This window comes from Eublepharis macularius, chromosome 4 (assembly GCF_028583425.1).
Source record: "Eublepharis macularius isolate TG4126 chromosome 4, MPM_Emac_v1.0, whole genome shotgun sequence".
Classification (NCBI taxonomy): domain Eukaryota; kingdom Metazoa; phylum Chordata; class Lepidosauria; order Squamata; family Eublepharidae; genus Eublepharis; species Eublepharis macularius.
In genome coordinates this window covers 98404906-98425967 of record NC_072793.1, presented here as the reverse complement: position 1 = coordinate 98425967, position 21062 = coordinate 98404906, and the positions used below count along the sequence as shown (strand labels likewise).

At 44.6% G+C, this 21062-nt stretch overlaps 1 protein-coding gene across 1 annotated transcript in view; it reads left to right on the top strand.

Annotated features, from left to right (window-relative positions):
* Positions 1-21062, top strand: part of CACNA2D2 (calcium voltage-gated channel auxiliary subunit alpha2delta 2) — a 935072-nt gene that overhangs the window by 204787 nt on the left and 709223 nt on the right. The window contains exon 3 of the mRNA XM_054977462.1: positions 13729-13845. Within this exon, the coding sequence (XP_054833437.1) occupies positions 13729-13845 (117 nt within the window). The remainder of the gene's footprint in view (positions 1-13728; positions 13846-21062) is intronic.

Here is a 21062-nt window from a genome sequence, read left to right as displayed (position 1 = left end):
TGCCAGTATTTCATTCCCTAGTCAGCAACATGATCATCCCGTCAAAAATTGGTATATTTCCTCCCGAGAGCAGAGAGCAAACAGCATCTCTGAATGGCTACTGAAAGACTTGTGACTCTGCCGCACATTGGACAGTTGTAACCTGATGTCATTTGCTACTGAAATTGTGCTGCTGCTTATCCTGGCTGGCTTGCAGCTATCTAACAGTGCAATCCTAATATCACTTTACTGGGAGTAAGCCCCACTGAGTAGACCTGAGTAGGATTCTAAGTAGAACCAAATCGGATGGCATTGTGATTCCCCCAAAGCTTGTTCTCTCACACTTTATTCAATATATATATATATATATATTTGACTAGCAACCAAGCTTGTTTTTTAAAAAACAGGCCTAGAAAACGGGCTGCTGCAGAGCACAGGAACATAAGGCTCATGGTGCTGCTCCAGCAGTGCTCCGGGGCTCCCATTTGAGGCCAAAATCAGCTCACTGTGGGGTGCAGGAATGCTGCTGGGACAGTGCAACAGGCCCTGGAGTGCTCCTGCGCTCCACAGCGGGTTGATTCCGGCCCCAAATGGGCCTGATTCAACTTCAAGCAGGCAGAAATTGGACCGCTGCAGAGCACAGGAGCACTCCAAGGCCCATTGTGCCACCTCAGCAGCATTCCTGCACTCCACAGATGGCAGATTTCTGCCCCAAACAGGCTGAAATTGGCCTGCTGCTGAGTGCAGGAGCACTACTGGAGCAGCATAATGGTCCCTGGAATGCTCCTGCACTCTGCACCGGTCCAATTTCCACCCATTTGGGGCCAAAATTTGACCAGTGAAGAGCGCAGGAGCACTCCAGGGCTCATCGCATCACCACAACCTGTTTGGGACCTGCTGGGCTAGGCTGGTACACTGGGCCTCCCCTGTGTCTCTGCAACTATGACAGTGCAACCCTCTGGAGGCTCCAAGGAGGCTACTGCAGCAATGGAGAAAGATGTCGTGGCCCTCCCCATCAGTGCGCCAGGCCTCCCTGCTCCTTCCTAAGCAAAGTGTACCAATGACAACTCTTTATCCTCATGCAGGCCAGAGTGTTCCTGCATGGAGATAAAAAGTGAGTTGTCTGCAATACGGCTTGCTTTTTATATAGTAGAATTGTTTCCTTGTCCTATTGCCAGTGCTTCCTTCCCATAAATAAGCTCCTTTCTCCTAATTCAACCCATTCTGCATTCATCTTCATTTCAGTTGATCTGAATTCTTCTTCTCTCCCCATCTCAGCTTTCTGTTAGTGTGCTGCATGATGTTGTCCCCACAACATACTATCAGCAGTCCAAATTATTCCAGTATGCTGACAGAGAGGCCTGATGTTCCTCCAGCCAATGCCTGCTTGATTATCCCTGATGCTATGCAAAAGATGACATCCCATTAATGTAATAGAGACAACACTCTGATTACAATGATACCATGAAATGTAAGCACTTGAGAACGAAATGTAAAAACAGTAGTTTATCTAAGGAATAAGTGCAAGATGTACATTGTGCTCTTTCTGGCTTTGCCTAGAGTATTGAACAACCACTTGCCTCCAGCAGGGTCTACAGAGTGGGGCTGCTTCTTACTCAACCAGCTGCTGCAGTCAGTTCACAGAGTGTGATAAACAAGATCTAAGAACTGCCTTGCTGGATCATTCAGATTCATCTAGTCCAGCGTTCTGTTTCTGTTTACAGCAATGGCCAGCCAGATGTCTCTTGCAACTGACAAGTGGTGATTGTCTCTTATTCTTTACTCCTCAGCATCTGATGATCAGAGAGATCCTGCTTCTGAACTCAGAGGTTCCATTTAACTTCTATAGCTGATAGCTGTTGATACTGTTGCCTCTATGAATCTAACTCATCCATTTGAAAGACATCTAAGCTAATGGCTGCTGCCACATCTTGTGATATTGAAGTCTCTACTCCAAAATGATTTTTTAAACTATGGTTCCTGCACTTTCATTACCTTAGAGTGTCCTCTGCTTGTCATGCTGTTTATCATGCCCTTGCATAACTGACTGATCACTCTCTTGCATTGCTCATGTGCCTTCTGTGACCCTTGACCCAAATCATTGTTCTATATGCACCCATCTTTGCCTGAATTAGGTCAAATTGGCAGGCCACTTGATGAGGAATGGTCGGGTTTGGGCCAGAGCTGACTCTAAGGTGTTTGCTGTACAGGGTGTGGTTTCCCTATTGTTGGTGCAACTGCTGATAGAGCACAGTGGCAACAGGACTTTCACATATTCCCTGCTCCAGTCCCCCAACAGCAGCCGCCATCCCTTCGTTGGACAACTGGGACTTTTGCATTTCTTTTAAAAATAGGTGGGTAGTCTGCAGTACTATGTGTCTGAATGGTGTCTGAAAAAGTAAGCGCAGAGCAGAACTAGACATGATGAATTACACGAGTCTGAGCGAGTGCCAGGATTCGTGTCTGATCCTACCCACCTGTGTCCATTTCCTGAAGTGCACTCATGTCCCTCAGCACTTGTCCCTCATCGAAAAAGATGTGTGGCTGTGGCAGCGCGTGTTCCTGTCTGCCACCAACAAGTCATCGTCACAGAGCGGCCGTTTTGGGTCTGCTTCCGCTTCCAGCTTTCCCTGCACTCATTGCTCTTATCAAAGTTACAGGTAGATGGCACTCTTGTCTGTGTGCTGCTACATGCAGTTTAGTTTGGGGAAGGGGGGCTGTCACTCAACCCCTTTCCCACCCATCAATTGGTTAGTCAGCATGGAAACAGTCTCCTCCCACTTCTCACCCCCACGCCACTTCCTCCTGCTGACCAACAAAGAAGGATCCCCCTCCTTGGGCCAGCCGGTGGAGGCAAGCTTCCGGGGACTTGAGAGTGGGAGATGGCCTGGTGAGGGGCGCTGAGAGGGGCGCCTCTTGCCCCCGCACCACTTCCTCCTGCTGACCGATGAAGGAGGATCCCCCTCCTTGGGCCAGCCAGCAGAGATGAGCTGCGGGGGCTTGAGAGTGGGGGTTGGCCTGGTGGGGGGTGCTAAGAGGTGCACCCCTCACCCCCGCATCGCTTCCTCCTGCTGACTGGTGAAGGAGGATCCCCGTCCTTGGGCCAGCCAGTGGAGGTGAGCTGCGGGGGCTTGAGAGTGGGGCTGGCCTGGCGGGGGTTGCTGAGAGGTGTGCCTCTCACCCCAGCACCGCTTTCTCCAGCAACCTCCCACACGCACACACCCCAAATCGGAAAGCGAGTGTTGCTGAACAACAAGAGCTCTGCCTGCCGTCCAAGGGTGCGAGCAACTACTATCCCTTAACAGTTACATGGGAATGTTGGAGCATGCACCCAAAAGAGGTCATCATGGGATGCCAACATGGTGGAATGGGGCTGAACCCATGGACTGCTGAAGCAGGGTTCAGCGCAGTGTGACCGCGGTGTGCAAGTGGACAGCAAAGCTGGTGGGGAGCACGTGTCAGTGCGCTCCCAAGCAAAACATGCATAATTCGTCTCATGTGGTTTGGCTGTCAGACATCAAAAGCTTACACCCTGAAAATCTTGTTGGTCTCTAAGGTGTCACTGGACTCAAATCCTGCTTTTAAAAAATGACATTAGAATATCGTCATATCACTACATTATAACAATAGGTGTAACAAGTTCTCTGAACAGGTGTAACAGGTTCTCTGAATTCCCAGCTTTTTAAAAAAAAAAAATTCTAGCTCCTTCCTTTGTGGAAATATATTGTTTCCCTTGTATCTCAGCAAAGGAAGGGGCATTTTTTTTTAAAAAAATGAAAGCTGGAAATTTAGAGAAACAGCACATATTATTACAATGGTATATTGATAGTGTAGACTTTTTTAAAAAATAAAAAGCACTCCCCCAGGGCTGGGGGAGGAAATGGCTGCCACAGGAACAATGTCAGGGGAAATGGCTATCATGTGGGTGCATACACCCAGCAGTCATCCAGTCTTTATTGAAGTGTTCCCCAAAGCTTCTTAGCAGCGCAGGTGTGACAAGACTCAGCTTCAAATGCTGGGATTTCCGGACAGTAAAGAGGGGAGGATGACTGAAATGACAGTTGGTGATGGAATGTTGAGCAGTTGACAGTTGGAGTAAACTGACGAGTGAGGAGAGTTGGAGTCTGACTTCTTACCAGAGAGGGTCAACTAGAGAGTTCTCTGTGTGAGGAAGGAAGAGGAAGGTGTACCCTTTAAGGAAAAATCATTATGTTCATGAAGCACTTGCAATCCTTGGACTCAAGTGGGAAAGACAGCACTAACTTCTGTGTAGACACAAGAGACCTGGGAATTGTAGGTAGTGGGTAGAAAGGAGTCTCCCCTTCAGCCACAGGAACAGGGTTATAACTGGAGCATAACTATAACACCTGTCCAGTATTTTGAAAGGGTTTGACTCAGTAGAGTACCCTAAAGTCTGCAGAAAAGGGGAAGTCATGCTGTGTGTGTATATGAAAATAGGAACACTTAACTTGAAGGAGTGCCAATATCACAAAGAGCTTACTGTAACAACGTTTAAGTCTGATAACACCAAGAACTCTCATACAAGCCAGCAACTCAAGAACCATACTAAGTGTATTGTGCCCCACACCAGTAAAGTATTCTGTTCAAAAACCTCTAAATTACTTCTGTTTTAAACACCTGCCTTCATGACTTCCTATTTTACCTTCTTGTAAATAAACCTTCTGTTTCATTTTTGAATCTCCACAAGTCTTGTGCGCCAGTTTCTCTTTAAGGGAAGCGCAAACCCCTGATCTTTCCCCTACTTGGACTTGGCTGAGTAACCGTACCACTTATATGTTCCTTAATGGTGGGACAAGAAAGAAAGTTGAAGCTAAATCTCAACTACGCTACTAAAGGCTTCCCAGCCCAGTATTCCGCTTCATCGGCTTAGAGAGGAGACGTTTTACCACAGAGTAGAGGAAGGTCATCCCAAGCCTGAGTTAGACGAGGGTTTGTGAGTGACAGCAGGTTTGAGAAAGATTGGCAAAACTACAGGCAGTGCATGACTGTACAATGCTGTGGGGAAGCAGGAAAAAAAACCATTTCCCAACAGCATTGATCCTGGGGCAGATAACCTGTGTGGAAATGGTGTAAGTTAAGAGGAACCAGGGCAGCTGACTCAAGAAAAAAAAGAACGCAAGGGGCATGTCTCTCAGGATATCAGCAGTGTTTCTAAATGGCATTATTTGGGGACTGTGTGGGTGGAACTTTATCCTTTTGACAAAAATATGCAGCTTTTTATTGTAAGGTAGAGGCTACAAAGTAGAGATAAAGTGATGCACCCCAGCAGGAGAAATCAGGGAGTGGGGTAGGGACAAGGGATTCAGGATCATACCAAAGTGCAATATCACTTCTGGCTCAAAACTGGAAGTGATGTCATCACATCAGGCAAATGTTCTAGGATTCACCTCAAACTCTGTGGTTAAACTATAGACTTTTGGGTGAATTGTAGACATGATGACATCACTTCCAATTTTTGTGCCAGAAGTGATATACCTTGGCACTAATCCAGATTTCCCTGTCTTCACCACCCATCGTGTTGAATGGCAGCAGGCAATGGGAATCTAGGCTGGGAGGTCTCCTCCTGTACTGGGCAATCTGCTCTCCCCAGCTCCATCTCCTTTCCCACAGGATTAGAGGCATAATGGGAGAAGTTATATCTTGCAGTAAGAATGCAGGGAAAGAAAGAAAGGCTGAGTTTGCTGATATGGGAAGGATATCAGTTCTCTGAACTTAGAAATTTGCTGAGGTTAGGAAGCAGTGTTATGCAGGCAGATTTTTGAGAGGAACCCACTGGAAGAAATTGGGGGTGGGGACAGGTACACTGGCATACATCACTGTCATCCTGTGAAATTTCATAAGAAACTCTACTACCCCTTCAGAGATGTACTATTTGTAGTATTTTGTACACTTTGTTGTATAAGCAGCTGTTAGAATAAAATCAGTTTTAAAGCTATTTTTTTACTGTGTGCATCAAAACTATTACAATCTCTTGTTTTGCATGTTTGAAGAAGATGGAAACATTTTTCTGTTCTACAAAACTTGCATATTTAAATTGGCCACATACACAAACTGTTCACATATTGCTAAATTTATAGCATAATTCTAAACAAAGTTACCTTCAACTATTAACATTGTGAACTGTCACTGTACTGAGGATTGCACTGGGAGACTTAATTCTCATGGTGAGAAAAACCTTGCCAATGAACTAGGGTAGTCTGAAAAAATTGTGCTGAAATATCTCTCTCACTCAAATGTTGCAAATATTGGCAGTTTTAACTTTTCATCCTTGCTTCATTTGGAAGATTGAGAGGTATATAACAGAAAATAGTTTTCTTGGGGGGAGTGTGAGGCTTGCCAAGTGAATACGAGGAGTTCTTTGTTGTTCAGGAATGGCTGAGAAAAAGACTAGCAGTTTGCATAAATAGAGAAATCTAAACAGATAAATCTGTATTACATTTCTAGAAGTTGCAGCTTGCAGTTCTGAAAAACTGTCATCATTTTGAAAACTTCCAAACACTTTGCAAAAGTTGAAGCTGCACAAATATTTTTGGAATGTTTACTGTAAATATTTGCTGCATTCTTATTGAAAGTCTTATATAAAGGCAAGGAAGATCAACAGTACAAATCACCCAATATGTCTAAATTTTGGTTTTCAGATTTTGAAATTTTCTAAGTGTGGGATTCCCTGAGTTTCCTTCCTTGTATCTCAGAACTTTACACCATGTTATCTGTCATCAATGATATATATTAGTGATATATATTAATTAAAATACATTTTGTGTTTTGCTCACTGTTGATTGAACTTCCAATATTTTAGGGATCATAAGGATGGAGGGGGGATGTGTATGTATACCATGCTCAAAAATAACATCCACAATTAATGTAAGCACCATTTTCTCTGTGTTAGCATTATCACTATGTTTAACAGAGGAAATTTGTTTTATAATAATGAACTGACTACACTTGTAACAGTAGTATAAACAGTAGTACAGAATTTGGACACTGTCACCTTATTGAAATCTTCCAGTAAGCCTCAGCAAATTCTTAGCCCAGCCAGTCCAGTTAAGCATTAGGACAAAAATCTGGCAAAAGCACAGAATCCCTATTTGTTGTTCATGTGTAAGGCTAGGTGTAGCCAATAGGAACAGCTTTTCCATTTCATAATAGGAGCATACAAGGGTCAGGGAGCCCTCTGCATCCAAACCTTTCTCCTTCATGATTATTCTTTTGCTTCTGCTTTCCTAATTGCTTCTGCTCAGCTGGAGCGACTATGTCTTCAAAACACATTATTTTGTTATGCTGTTACTTACCCAAAGAATAATAGGAGATGGGTCTAAAAGTCAGTTACATTCAGTACTTGGTTGTTAATGATTTCTGCAGCAAACTATTTTTTTCCTCCTCTGGCATGCAGACCTTGCTATTTGACAAGGGATGAAGGACAGGGCTTTGGTATTCAGGCACATCAATTCACCTCCAACTGCCTTTACATTATCAGTATGGAACTGGCTGCTTGCTGAACACCAGTTCCACATAGCAGTTCAAAGACAGTTTTTAAAAATATATATATGGGATGGGCAGATATGTAGAAACAATATCTGAAAAAGGTTTCTGTGTTGGGTATTTGTCCTCATTCCATAAGCTGGTTGGACTACAACAAACATATATTCTTTACAAATCTATTTCTGCAGTTGCTTCTCAAAGCTTCTTCTAACAACTGCTGTACTTACAGGTCAAGCAAATTATGTAGAATGAATGCACATTCGGATATGGGATTGTACTCATCTGGTTGTCTGATACTGCCTACCCCTGGTCAGGTTGTTGATTTACATGTTGAATGTAAAGTGTAAGTGATGCATTTGTATGTGGATTAATGTTAGGGTTGCCAACATACAAGTAGGGCCAGGAGTTTTCCCAGAATTATAACTAATCTTTAGGATCCAGAGAAAATAGCTGCTTTGGACATTATGCATTACTAGCAAAAAAGCCCGTTGTGGGAAAATACAATGAGCTCTAGAAAGAGGAAGGCAGGCAGGCGGGCATTCCCTACTCCTCTGTCAGTAACCCCAGCTGGATGAAGGCAGGGTGGGCAGGCATGGCTACCTCCTCTGTGACTGATCCTGGCCAAGTGAAGGGGGGTGGGTGGGCATTGCCATCTGCTCCACGCCTGATCCCAGACAGGTGAAAAGGGGGCAGGCATTGCCTCCTGCTCTGCACCTGATCCTGGCTGTGTGAAGGGCGGGCATTGCTGCCTGCTCTGTGCCTGATCCCAGCTGGGTGAAGAAGGGGCAAGCATTGCCTCCTGCTCTGCACCTGATTCCGGCTGGGAAAAGTGTGTGTGTGGGGGGGCATTGCCGCTTGTTCCATGCCTGATTCAGGCAGGTTGAATGGGGGAGGGGGTCATTGCCTCCTGCTCCATGCCTGATCCCAGCCGGGTGAAGGGGGGTGGGCATTGCCTCCTGCTTTATGCTTGATCCCAGCTGGGTGAAGGGGGGCGGACATTGCCACCTGCTTCACTCTTGATCCCAGCTGGGTGAACGCAGGGGGCGGGCATTGCCACCTTCTCTGCTGCTGATCTTGGCCAGGTTAAGGGAGGAACAGGCATTGCTACCTACTTTGCTCCTGATTTGAGCTGGGTGAAGAGGTGATGGGCATTGCCACATACTCCGCTTCTGATCCCAGCTGGATGATGGTGGGGGGTGGGCATTGCCACCTGCTCCACACCTGTTCTCATCTGGGTGAAGGCAGCGGGAGGGCAATGCCATCTGCTCCGCTACTGATCCCAGCTGTGTGAAGGTGGAGGGTGGACATTGCTACCTGCTTTGCTCCTTATCCCAGCTGGGTGAAGGCAGGGGGCTGGCATTGCCACCTGCTCCACTCCTGATCCCAGCTGGGTGAAGACGGGGGGTGGGCATTGCCACCTGCTTTGCTCCTGATCTCAGCTGGGTTAAGATAGGGCTTGGGCACTGCCACCTGCTCCACTCCTGATCTCAGCTGGGTGAAGGTGGGAATGGGCATTGCCCCTTCTCTGCTCCTGATCCCAGCTGGGTGAAGTTGGGGGGGCAGGCATTGCCACCTGCTCCACACCAGCCTGGGCTTCCCGCTGTGGTGCACTGTCTGGAGGTCTGGCTGCCTCACATGGGCTTCCCTCCACAGCAGCACCTCTGGAGGCGCAGCAGGGTAGGTAGTGAGTTGTCTTGAATACGCTTAGCCTTTTATATAGTAGGATACTCTGCTGAGGGCCCTTCCCTCCCAAAACCCCACCCTCCCCAGGCTCCAGGAATTTCATAGCCTGGAGTTGGCAGCCCTACCTCGGAGGTAAACAAATGCACCATGATGCTGTGGGGAAGTAGGGGGGGGGGAAACCCTGCTTCTTAAGAACTTAGAAGCTAGATCAGGTTGTTGCTTCTCAGTTATAGGAGCTCTTGGAAGAGACTGATTTTCTGGACCTATTTCAGAGTCTCTACTCAAGACATCTTCACGAGTAGGATCAAGTGAAAGATCTTACACTTGTTCTCTCATTGTGGATACACATGCACTGCTAGGGAGACAGAGTACACTTGAATAGAAGACCTCCCCGCAGAAAGTAAGTCACTTGAGCATCCTTGTGTAAGATATCTTGTGTAGAGAGACTTTCTGTCTGGCTTCAGGTCTGGGTCTGGAACAGAGACTGCTCTGTTCCAGACTTGATTACTTCCTCTGAGAACTAGACAGGGGGGATGTGACCCTTCTTGTCCTGCTGGATCTCTCAGTGGTCTTTGATATTGTCAACCATAGTATCTTGCTGAGCCTCCTCTCGGTGCTGGGACTATGGGGCACTGTGTTATGATGGTTTGAGTCCTATCTGGGAGAAGGGTCTCAGAGGTGGTGCTGGGAGGTTTCCTCCTCTATCCCTTGACTGTTGGCCTGTGGAGTTCCACAAAGTTCAATTTTATCCCCTATGCTATTTAATATCTATATGAATCCATTGGGAGAGGTCATCAGAAGGTCTGGGCTGCAGTGTTACCAATATGCAGGTGATACCTTTCTTTCCCACTTAATTCCAAGGATGTGGTTGATGTTTTGAACTGGTATTTGGAGACAGTAATGGGCTGAATGAGGGCAAGTAAGCTGAAATTGAATCCTGACAAGACAGAGAGGTTCTCTTGGTTAGTAGAAATGCAAACCAAGATCTTGAGACCTCTCCTGTCTTGGACAGGGTTATACTTCCTTGAAATGCCAGGTTCACAGCTTTGGAGTGCTCATCAATAGACATGGGCACGAACAGAAAAAAACCGAACATGGTGTTCGTTTTTCATTGCCATCCACAAACAACGAACAACGAACACTGACGAAAATGACCTGTTCACGCACATGTTCGTTGTTCGTGGGGGGCAGCAGGCTCTCTTCCAGCCATCAAGATCCCTACCACACCACTCCCAGAAACCCTACCTGAGCAGACAGCAGGAAATGTACCAATAATAAATAATACCTTGGCTCCAGAGCCTGGCAACAGCCCTGGAACTTGAAGGGGTAGATCCCTACCGCACCACTCCCAGAAACCTTACCTGAGCAGGCAGCAGGAACGGTACCAGTAATAAATAATAGCTTGGCCCAGAGCCTGGCAGCAGCCCTGGAACTTGAAGAGGTAGATCCCTATCCCACCACACAAAGAAAATTCAAGCTCCAATGCACTCTCCCTGTCTCTCTCTCAAAATACCAACAGCAACTGTCTCTCCCTCACTGTCTGCAAAACCAGAGCTGGGAGGCCCCCTCCCCCCTGCTCTTTGCTTCCTTGTAACAAATTCAGAGCTCCACACTTGAAAGGAAGACCTGCCTGTCAAGCTAAATTGGGCTTAGATTGGGGTTTCCAGGGCAACAGCAGGAGTTCAGACAGAGTTCAGGCAGTCCCTGCCTCTGGTTGCCAAGGGAATTGATTGCAGGTGCCAGATTGTCTGGCTTGACGAACAGCAATGAATGAGGTTTGCAACGGCCACCTGTTCTTTTATAATGGGGCCTCACAAATAGCTTGTTTGTGGACAGCTGATTGGGCTGTTCGTTGCTTTTTTGAGTTCGTATTGCTGTTCGTGCCCAGCTCTACTCATCAACACAGCACTCACCTTAGAAAACCAGGTGGCTGCAGTGGTTTGAAGTGCTTTTACCTAGCTTTGGTTCGTGCATCAGCCTGCACCCATTCCTGGTTCAGTCAGATTTAGCCACAGTGATCCATGCCTTGGTTGCATCTAGATTGGACTATTGCAACACACTCTACTTGAAGAGCATTTGGAAGTTGCAGCTAATGCAGAATGTTGCAGCTGAGTGCTCACTGGGGTGGCTATTGGGAACATGTGATCCAAATATTACAGCAATTACACTGGCTACAGATCCACTCCTGACCACAATTCAAGGTGTTGGTTTTGGCCTTTAAAGCCCTACATGGCATGGTACCAGTGTATCTGAAGGACTGTCTTCTCCCATATGTTCCTGCCTGGGAATTAAAATCACAGGGCAAGGCCCTTGTGATTGTCTCATCAGCTAAAGCAAGTCACCTGGTAGGTACACAAGGTACACCTTTTCGGGGGCGGTCCAGTGATTCTGGAACTGTATCACCTGGGAGGTGCTAAGGTAGTATAGGGTGTAGCAGCTCGCTCTCAAGTATTGAGTATATTTGCAGTTTTGTTTGTAGAAAATGAAGGTATTTATGCTTTTGAATCCCACAAATAAGACAAATAGTATAGTTTTAGAAGTTAAGTGACGCATTTTATGTTGTTAAAGCAGTCAGATAAGTTTAAATTCGATAGGAAAGAAAATATTGCATATATTGCTGTTTTCCCTCAAGTTCCCCGCCCATGGTTTCAAAAGTTTTGCATGTCTATAATGCTTCACTTGTTAAGAAGGATGGGTACATGTGGGCAGATACATTATTATATCATTCCCTCTGTTGATTCTAGAATGAGAAGAATGAAAATATTTGTTTTAGATCTGTGGTTATTTGTATAGCCTAATGCTGTCTACATCATATATCAGTTTTCTGGATATCTGAGATCTTTGCAGTATGCTTCCTTGTATATATTTTGTGTTACAGATATCCCCGTAACCAGCCAGTCTCTACGTGACTGCTAGGCTTTCCAGTTGCCCACTAGTGGAGGGAAATCTCCTGGGGATTTGCCCTGTTGCCTGCTGATTGCTGGCAATTGCTGGGAGGTGGCAACCCCCTCCTCTGGTGATCGCACATCACTGGAAGGCAACCCAGGAAAGCGCACACCAGGCAGGCTCCCAGCAGAGTGTAACAACATCACTTCCTGAAGTGACATCATCACGCCGGCTGCGGGCATGCTCCTGTGCCAATTCTGGTCCCAAACAGGCCTGAATTAGCGCCGAGCAAAGCAGGGGAACATGTCGAGGGCTGGCGTAATGCTGCCACTTCCTGGAAGTGACATCATCATGCTTCTCTGAGAGCATGCACACGTGACGAAACGTCAAACAGTAAGTCCCAATCTCCCACCTCCCTCCAGGAGGGTATAGGGACCTGGGAATCCTAGTGACTGCCATCAGTGTTATCTGTTGAAATCATCACAGACACCATCTATATCATTTATATAAATAGTATGTATATTTTTGAGTGTGAGAAATGAATATAAGTGGAAAAGACTGTTAATTTTGAAGCCTAATGATAACAATGTAGACAGAGTCCATTAGTTTTTCTGATAGATTAATTGTTCAATACAAACTGCAAATCCAACCGTTGCAACTTCACTGAAGCCATTGCTGAATGTGTCCTAAATATATTTCATACAATCATTGAATAAAAAGAAACAACTCTAGCAGAGTTTTTTGAATTTTAGAAATATCCAGTCAATTTTTTTGCTCTATTAGTATTTATTTACCTTGAATGTTTCCTTCCCTTCTTTTTACATATTGTCATTATATCCATCTGTTTGTTTATCTGTTTTGAGCTTCACTGACTCTGCCACCACCTTCAGCCATGTACCATCTGCTGCTAGTCTCTGTACCCATTGAATTATATGCACAGTGGGAGGGATGAGGGCACTCTGCAAGCTTTCATCAATTGAGTTGGGCATATGTGGGACTTCATGAAGTACTTTTCGGATTGAGGCTTGGGGGCATCCCATGGAAAATCTTGAGAAAATGAGAAATGTGCTTTCAAACTGTGTGGCATGCTCAGCTTGTCACAGTGGAAGAATGCTGTAAAAAGGGGGGGGGAAGTTGGAAATCTCAGAGTATCAAGCAGGTCAGGTATTCGGATACAGCTTTCTATTTCATAGGAATATTTCCAGTCTCATATCCATGTTCAGAGCATGCTGGTTGTTGTTGTTGTTGTTTAAGGCTGCCTTAGCTTTGGGGCACAGAATCTCATCTAGCTGTTTTATATTTCATAATAGTACAGCATATCAGTGACATGATGGCTGTCACTGTAACATCTGATCATCTTGCAGCCATTCATTCATATATTCTTTCACTGTGATGCATGGATTACGCCTGTGGAAAGTCACAACAAAGGAGTACATTTATAAAGCCACCCACAATGAAGGCTAGTAGGTCCTGGGCACACAACTGCTATTTGAAAGAAAGTTATCCTTAAGCGAATTGTCCAGTTCAAGAATTTTGCTGTGGATTGAGGGATTGAAGCTGAATCTTAAACCCTTGAGCACTTTCTAAACTATTCATTTCTTTCGAAAGATAGTTTCATGGCAGACTGAGCATATTTGTTAAAATATCCATCTCTCTTCCTCTTTCATCCCTTGACAGATCTACAATGACAAAAAGAATCAGTTTGAAGTAAAAGAAAATGTCCCAAAGAAAATAGTGGAAAAAGTGGCAGGCGACATTGAGAGCCTCTTGGCCAAGAAGGTCCGGGCCTTAAAGGTAAGATGGCTCATTGAAGCATTAGTCTTAATTGGTGTGTCTGGTGGATCACAGAGTGAGCAATAATGGAGTCGGTATGTGCAGTGATCATCTAATATTTGTATATCCCCAGGCCTGATAAGGAACACTTTACTTGGAATGTTGCACAGATTGTTTGAGAGGCAGAGAGTTAGGTAGTTTTTAAGAAATTCCCGACAGCAGCTATTCACATTGAGTAAGGATTTTTTTTTCTTAGTATCTCTGTCATGTACAGGACTGCAGTTTAGGGATCACTTTAAACCTGTTCAGTGTCCCTCTCCTGCCCGATATGTCTAAATTGTCTCAACTGTTCTCTAGAGAAGTAGCTTTTTCTACTCTTTTGTGGGGGCTTTAATCCAAATTGTTCATGTGCAAGCAACTCTTGGGCAAGAAGAACAGAAAATGCTCAGCTGTGATATGTTGTATTGTTACTTTTCTTGCGTTTTGACGTATGTTTATATTGAAAATGTATAACTTTCCATTTTGTATAATTTCCTTCCTGAACGAATCTGTTATATTTATTCCAGAGCCAGCCAGCCTGGTGAAGCTGTAATGTTACTTCAGTTTTTGCTTTACTTCTTCTGAACAGAAATCATCACATGGAGGTTTTAAGCAAGGGTTTTTATATTTACATAGACATGTACAGTTTGCATACAGCAGCAGAGTATACTTCTGTGTACCATTGAAGCCAGGCAAAGCTTACAGCACAAACCTAAGCAGAGTTACTCTAAGGCCATTGATTTCAATTGCACAGTTAGTTAACTAGATAGTTTTGTTGTAGTGTAAGGATTGAAGGGATTGTGGAGGTACTGATAGTGTAGACTGGGGTCATGAACTCATTTTGCTTAACTTTTAATTAAACCAAGTTTTTACTTAATAGGCCTGTTTGAAAAGTAACAATGCCCTGCATAGCTACTTAAATTTATTTTGTACCACAAATATGATAGGCATATACACAGAAGTGACACTGATCCATACTGAGATGGCTCATGCTGCAAATTGCTCATGTGGCATCTTCTGGATTTTGCCTTTTATTTGTTTGTGGTCAAATACAGAGAATAACAGATTATGGAGACAGTTTCTGACTAGAGCCCTGACCAATGATTCATTTGATGGGAAGGCCAGTTTGAGTACGGAATGGTGGTTAGTGGAACTGCCTCCCTCTGCATTTCTCTAGATAGCTGACATCAGATCTTGTTTCCACAGCCACCTCTCTCTATATATACCCCTTTTGCATCAGGACTGATTATAAGGGGTGCTTATGTTCCTTGGAGTTCTATTTGGACGCAGGACTTCCAGTTGTCAGTTTCTAGTAATACCTAGACTAGGATATCTAGTTGCAGAGGAGTACAAGAAATTGTGCAGGAAATTCACAACTAACCCCCCCCCCCACACACACACACCCCTGCTCCACACCCCCAAATGGCAAAACACCGTCAGGATCCCTAGCCAAGCTGGCCGGGGGGAAATTTCTTCCTGATCCCAAGCTGGTAAGTAGCATTACCTTGGGTGTGTAAGAAAGGGCCACAGGCTCTAAGCACTGATGTAACCCTTCCTGCCCTTCATCTCATGATCTGCCTAGGTTCATAGAATCTGGTAGAATTGGAAGGACAAGCCCACGGGGAATACAGTGAAACAATACTTTACAAAATGTTAAGTTTTTGAAGTGCCAGTGTTATATAATTCATACCTTCATACATATTTGTGCAACTCTCTCAGGAACAAGAATAAATACATAATACAAAAAGTGCATTCATGAGTATTGCAACATGTCCGGGTGTAATAAAGTCAGTTAGAATTCAAATCCTTGCGTTGGTCTCTTTCCTTCTTTCTTATAACTTTTCCATGCACAGAGTAAACACAGAGGTGGGATGGATGTAGAAATCCTCCTCAGGCCCGATCTGGGGCCAGCTTAGAAACCACAGATTTCGTGTCCTCTTCTACGGGAGCACTGCCTCTGGTTACATATGCTTGGAGATTTTCACATTACATCAACAGGATTGGGCGGCCGGATTGGGCAGCATTGGAATAGACGGCTGCCCAATCCGGTTGATGTAATGTGAAAATCTCCAAGCATATGTAACCAGAGGCAGTGCTCCCGTAGAAGAGGAAACGAAATCTGTGGTTTCTAAGCCGGCCCCAGATCGGGCCTGAGGAGGATTTCTACATCCATCCCACCTCTGTGTTTACTCTGTGCATGGAAAAGTTATAAGAAAGAAGGAAAGAGACCAACGCAAGGATTTGAATTCTAACTGACTTTATTACACCCGGACATGTTGCAATACTCATGAATGCACTTTTTGTATGATGTATTTACTCTTGTTCCTGAGCGAGTTGCACAAATATGTATGCATGTATGAATTATATAGCACTGGCACTTTAAAAACTTAACATTTTGTAAAGTATTGTTTCACTGTATTCCCCATGGGCTTGTCCTTCCCATTCTACCAGGTTATAACGGGGTCTGCCACCCCCCCCCCCTTTTAGGTTCATAGAATCAGCATGACAGTAGTCAAGTCTCAATGTTACCATGGCAAAATATATCACAATACCTAAAACTATAAAATCATTATAAAATCATCAATAAATACACTACAGAAATAGAAACAATGCCAATTAATAAACAGAGCATTTAGTCAACCATACCAAAGTCCAGAGCCTACAATGTGTCTTGCATCCCTTTCTAACAGTGAATAAAGAGGATGAACCATGGATTTATGAGAACTGTTCATTCCACAGCAATCACAGGTAGCATGTTCATTCCATATGCAGTCTCAGTGATGAGGATTTAATTACTGGAAAGCACTAGAAGCAGCAGATGATATGGCAAAAGGTAGCAAGAACCTAAGTCAGACAAGTCAGGCACCTGGTTTAGTAGCTGGAAAATCAAACACAAGGTTTGGTAGTTGAAAAGAGGCACAGAACTACAATGTGACTTCCTCAACATTACATAGAAAGTGAGTAGTAGGTTTTGGAGAGAACTATAGTTTTGATGTAGAATTCCTTTCTCTCCTTCAAGCAACAATTTTTTTCTTAATTGCATTTCTCATGCAGATTGGGGACAGGGATTCTATTAGCACAATATACGTATGCAGTCCCCGACATGCAGCACATAAGCCTACCCAACAATAGAAATGGAAATTAGTCTCTTCTGTGGAGCACTTGCCTTAAAAACCCACACAGCCTAAATTGCAGAAAAACAACATTTAAAGGTATAATCTCCTTGCTTTGTTAATTAATAGTAACAATTCATCCCTTCTCCCACTTCTTCTTTAATTATGGGTTGGTTGGTTTTTGTTTTAATTATATTTTTAATTTACTCTTAATTCAATCCTGGCTTCTTGTCTGCATGCATTATTTTGTTAGCATATATGTGCATAAATGTGTGGTTTGTGGAAGTGTGTGCTGCACACTTCTCCACTGCACCAAAGTGTTTGTGCTGTAGATTTTAAAGAGCTGGACAAGATCCAGTAATCCAAATTGAATGTAATCTTTCAGTTCTGGAATTCTAATTTACAGATTGCAGAGAGGGAGTTGAACAATGCAAACTCCAAGATGGGCATTTATTGTCTAATCTAATCAGGGGCAATCAGATGTTTATAACAAGTCTGTCAAAGCTGCATTGCACTCTTTCACTGAACAGTAGCCAGCCTTCTAATAATGCTAAAGCGATTTGGGGTCTTGTGTACTTTCATTCAGATTAGGTTGCGTATTTTCCTTTCTTCTCCTGGGTGGGTTTGGCAGCAGCCCAGTTCACTTTGCTTTTAGAAGTTCTGTAAGCAGTTTTGTGCTCTGTGACAGATTATCCACATGGGGGAGGGGTCCTGAAAATGGCATGGTTTCTGCAGTCCATTTTTTTCCTTCCAGTATTCATGTCATGGCTGACTTACCATGTTTTCCCTAACTTTCATAGTGCTAAACCATATCCCTGTCAAAAGCAGGTTTGGATTTATCCAAAGGTACCAACCTAAAGGCTTAGCAAATGCATTATCCCTCTAAATGGAGCCCTTTTTAAAGGGGATGGAACTCTGGATTCCTCCCAGCCATACTCCTTCCTGCTGGGCTTACAGTAGAAAAGCAGTAATAGTGAATATGAAGGACAGTACAAGTTCCAGCACTCCCTCTCCCATAGGACAGCCAATGAGAGAGAATGGAAAGCTGGGGCTTGGGACAGTTGAAATCTATTAAGACAGTTAGTGAAGGGGAAGAAGGATTTGGAGGCCACAATTAGAGCAGCAGAAAAATAGAAGGCAGCTGACACTCGTTCTAATACATTGTAACTATCCACTAGTTATGAGGAAATGGGATTATGTTCACATCTGAACAATGTATCTGTGTGTTTGAGTCACTCACTCCTGTGTTATATGTCTTGTAAATAAAAGTGTGGGTTTTTTGTTTAATCCTGGCTGTTTGAAAATTGTTGGCTGAGGGGAAATAACAAACACACAAACATCAAGCATTCTGGTCAAGACCAATATGCCTGATTACGTAAATAGTTGCAGTGTTTATGGAAAGCAAACAACTGAGTTCCCTTTCTCCAGTAACCTTGGGCAGTAGCTGGGTGAGGGAAATTGAATTTGAGGAACTGGCTGCCCTGTCTGGTATCTGAATCTGGGAAGAGGAGGGAGGGGACCCTGTGTGAATGTGAGTCAGGGCTATCTGCCTGATAAGCAGAGACTAAATGGCTGGTGAATTATGACTGCCCTTAACTGCCTGTGAAGCCCCAGACCTGGGACAGGAGAGTTTTGATGGGTGGCAGTGTGAAAGGGGGCGAAAGTGAGAAACAGGGGTCATTCCTTAGAAAAAGAGCTGGAGGAACTCATTAGCATAGCTCATTAGCATAACTCATTAGCATATGCCACACCCCCTGACATCACCTATCCTGGCTGTTTTGGACCCAATCCTGGCCATTCAGGGCCGAAATTGGGCCCAAAATGGCAAAAAGGGGCTGAAAATGGCTGAAAAGGGGCCCAAAATGGTCAGGATCGGGCCACTGGGAGAGTGATCCACCACCTGTCAGAGGCCCAATCCAGGCCATTTCGGCCCCAATCCAGGATGAAACGGGCCCAAAATGGCCAAGAGTCAGGTGGGCGGAACCACCTGACATGTGACCTCTTTGGGGAACTGCCAGAACTGCGTTCCTGCACTTTCCCCCTCAAAATGAGCCCTGGTGAGAAATCATAGTCCATCAATAATCACAGATATAGAGCTTAGTGCTGAAGAAACAGTTGCCCAACTGATACTTTGTAGATACCTTAGCTGGATTTTGGATCCTCTGCAACAGCTTCATTAGGTTGGTTCCAAAGAACATAGCAGAGCTCACAGACGAGAACTTTGCTGCCTTTCTCATCTTTTTGTAGCCCCCTGTCTTGACTGAAAAGCTACTACTGAGTTTCAAGGATCCACAGAAAAAGTATGGGATGCAGTGACAGAGATGGGAGACACAAGCAGGGGTGATTTCTGCCATTTCTCCTGTTCAGCACATCACACTCTTCCAAATAGTACCCTAAATCCTTAGGAATGACCTGGGGAGCTGCAGAAAGAAGAACTGCTCTTAAAGCCTCATTCCAGTTCAGATTGTCTGGATCTATTGTATAGGAATTGCACATTCTCTTTGTGCACAAAGAAACAATAGTATGATGTGGGTTTAGTTGCTGGAACAATGGTTAAAAAGGGGTTCTATACCAATTTTTCTCATACTATTAGTGCCAGTGTTTCTTTTAGTTTCTTGCACAAATATACTGCTGGTGCAAGCAAATATATTGTAGAGAGTCGTTCCTGCCCTTCCCTACTGACTTTAAAGGTATATGCTATCTTAAAAGAAGTTTTCATAACAATAAATAAAAAAGTTAATCTATATATATATATTAAGACAAGTGTCCTGACTGACTCATCAGCGCCCAGCCCAAACCCCTGGCCCTAGAAACATGAAATTTGGGGAGAACATTCCTTTTGTGGTGTAGGGACTCACTAACAGTACAATCCTATGCAGAGTTACTCCAGTCTAAGCCCATTGAAGTCAATGGCCTTAGACTGGAGTAACTCTCCATAGGATTGCACTGTAAGAAGGGATTTTAAGAAATTCTTCCCCCGAAGGGGTAAAAAAGGGTAAAACGTGTTTCCCCATAAGGATACAGCTTCCCTGTGTGGCTGAGAGGCTGCTTATCCCCCCCAACTGCCAACTCAGCCACTCTGCCCTGAGGTCATTTGCATATGTGGCCTTGAGTGGCCATCAGCCCAACATTCTAAACAGCAGGCAACGTGTCTTGAGGTAAAAAATATACCTTCCCTCTAGGGTTACCAATCTCCCTGTGGGGCTTGGCTTTCCTGTGTGGCTGGCAGGCTGATGGTTCAGCTGTAGAACTGTGTTCTGAGGTAAAAATTATGTCAAGGAAACTGCAGACAGTTGAAGACAGACAGTACAAGACTCCTGAAAAGAGATTTTATATAAAAGTCAGTATGGCAGCTGAGTTTTTAAATGTTCATGGGGAGGTGGTGCACGAACTTTCTAGGGATCATTTCAGTGCGAACCTCTCATATGAACCTGCCAAAGGGCCTACTACACCACCCCTCCCTCAGTCCAACTCCACCTCACACCTCTTGCAGCCATCACCTTTTACTGCCCCCAAGAAGCCTCCTGGCAGATGTCGTGCAAGATACACCAATGCTAAAAGGAGGAAGCAACTTAGAGATGTGGCAAAGAAATATGCACATTGTACTCCTGCGGTGCACTGAGCAGCAGTGGCCAAGTACCAGCAAGTCTCGCGTCCAAGGGAAAGGTGACCATTCCTGCAGGCCTGGGCACAGTAGTGATGACCCTAGCAGACCTAACAGCCACGATATACCCTGATATCATCACTGTCACAGAGAAGTCCATAGACATGCTGTGCAAGCATGCCATTCTGACCCCCAAGAATGACAAGGCTGCCCTCATTAATGAAACACGACTTAACTCCCTCGAAGGGGCAGAAATGGAGTACAGATCTGTGGATTCAGTGGTGCAAATGGATGATGCGGTCCACTACCCTGTGGAGTTCCTAATCATGCTCAACCATCCTGGCTTCCCAGCCCACAAGCTTCTCCTCAAAGTGGGGGCTCCAAAGTGGGGGGAAACCACCAATGAGGTTTACAAAGATGTCCTTCAATAGAAAAAAAGGTTGTACGTATTTTTCACTTTATTTATTGCACTTTTTCTTTTA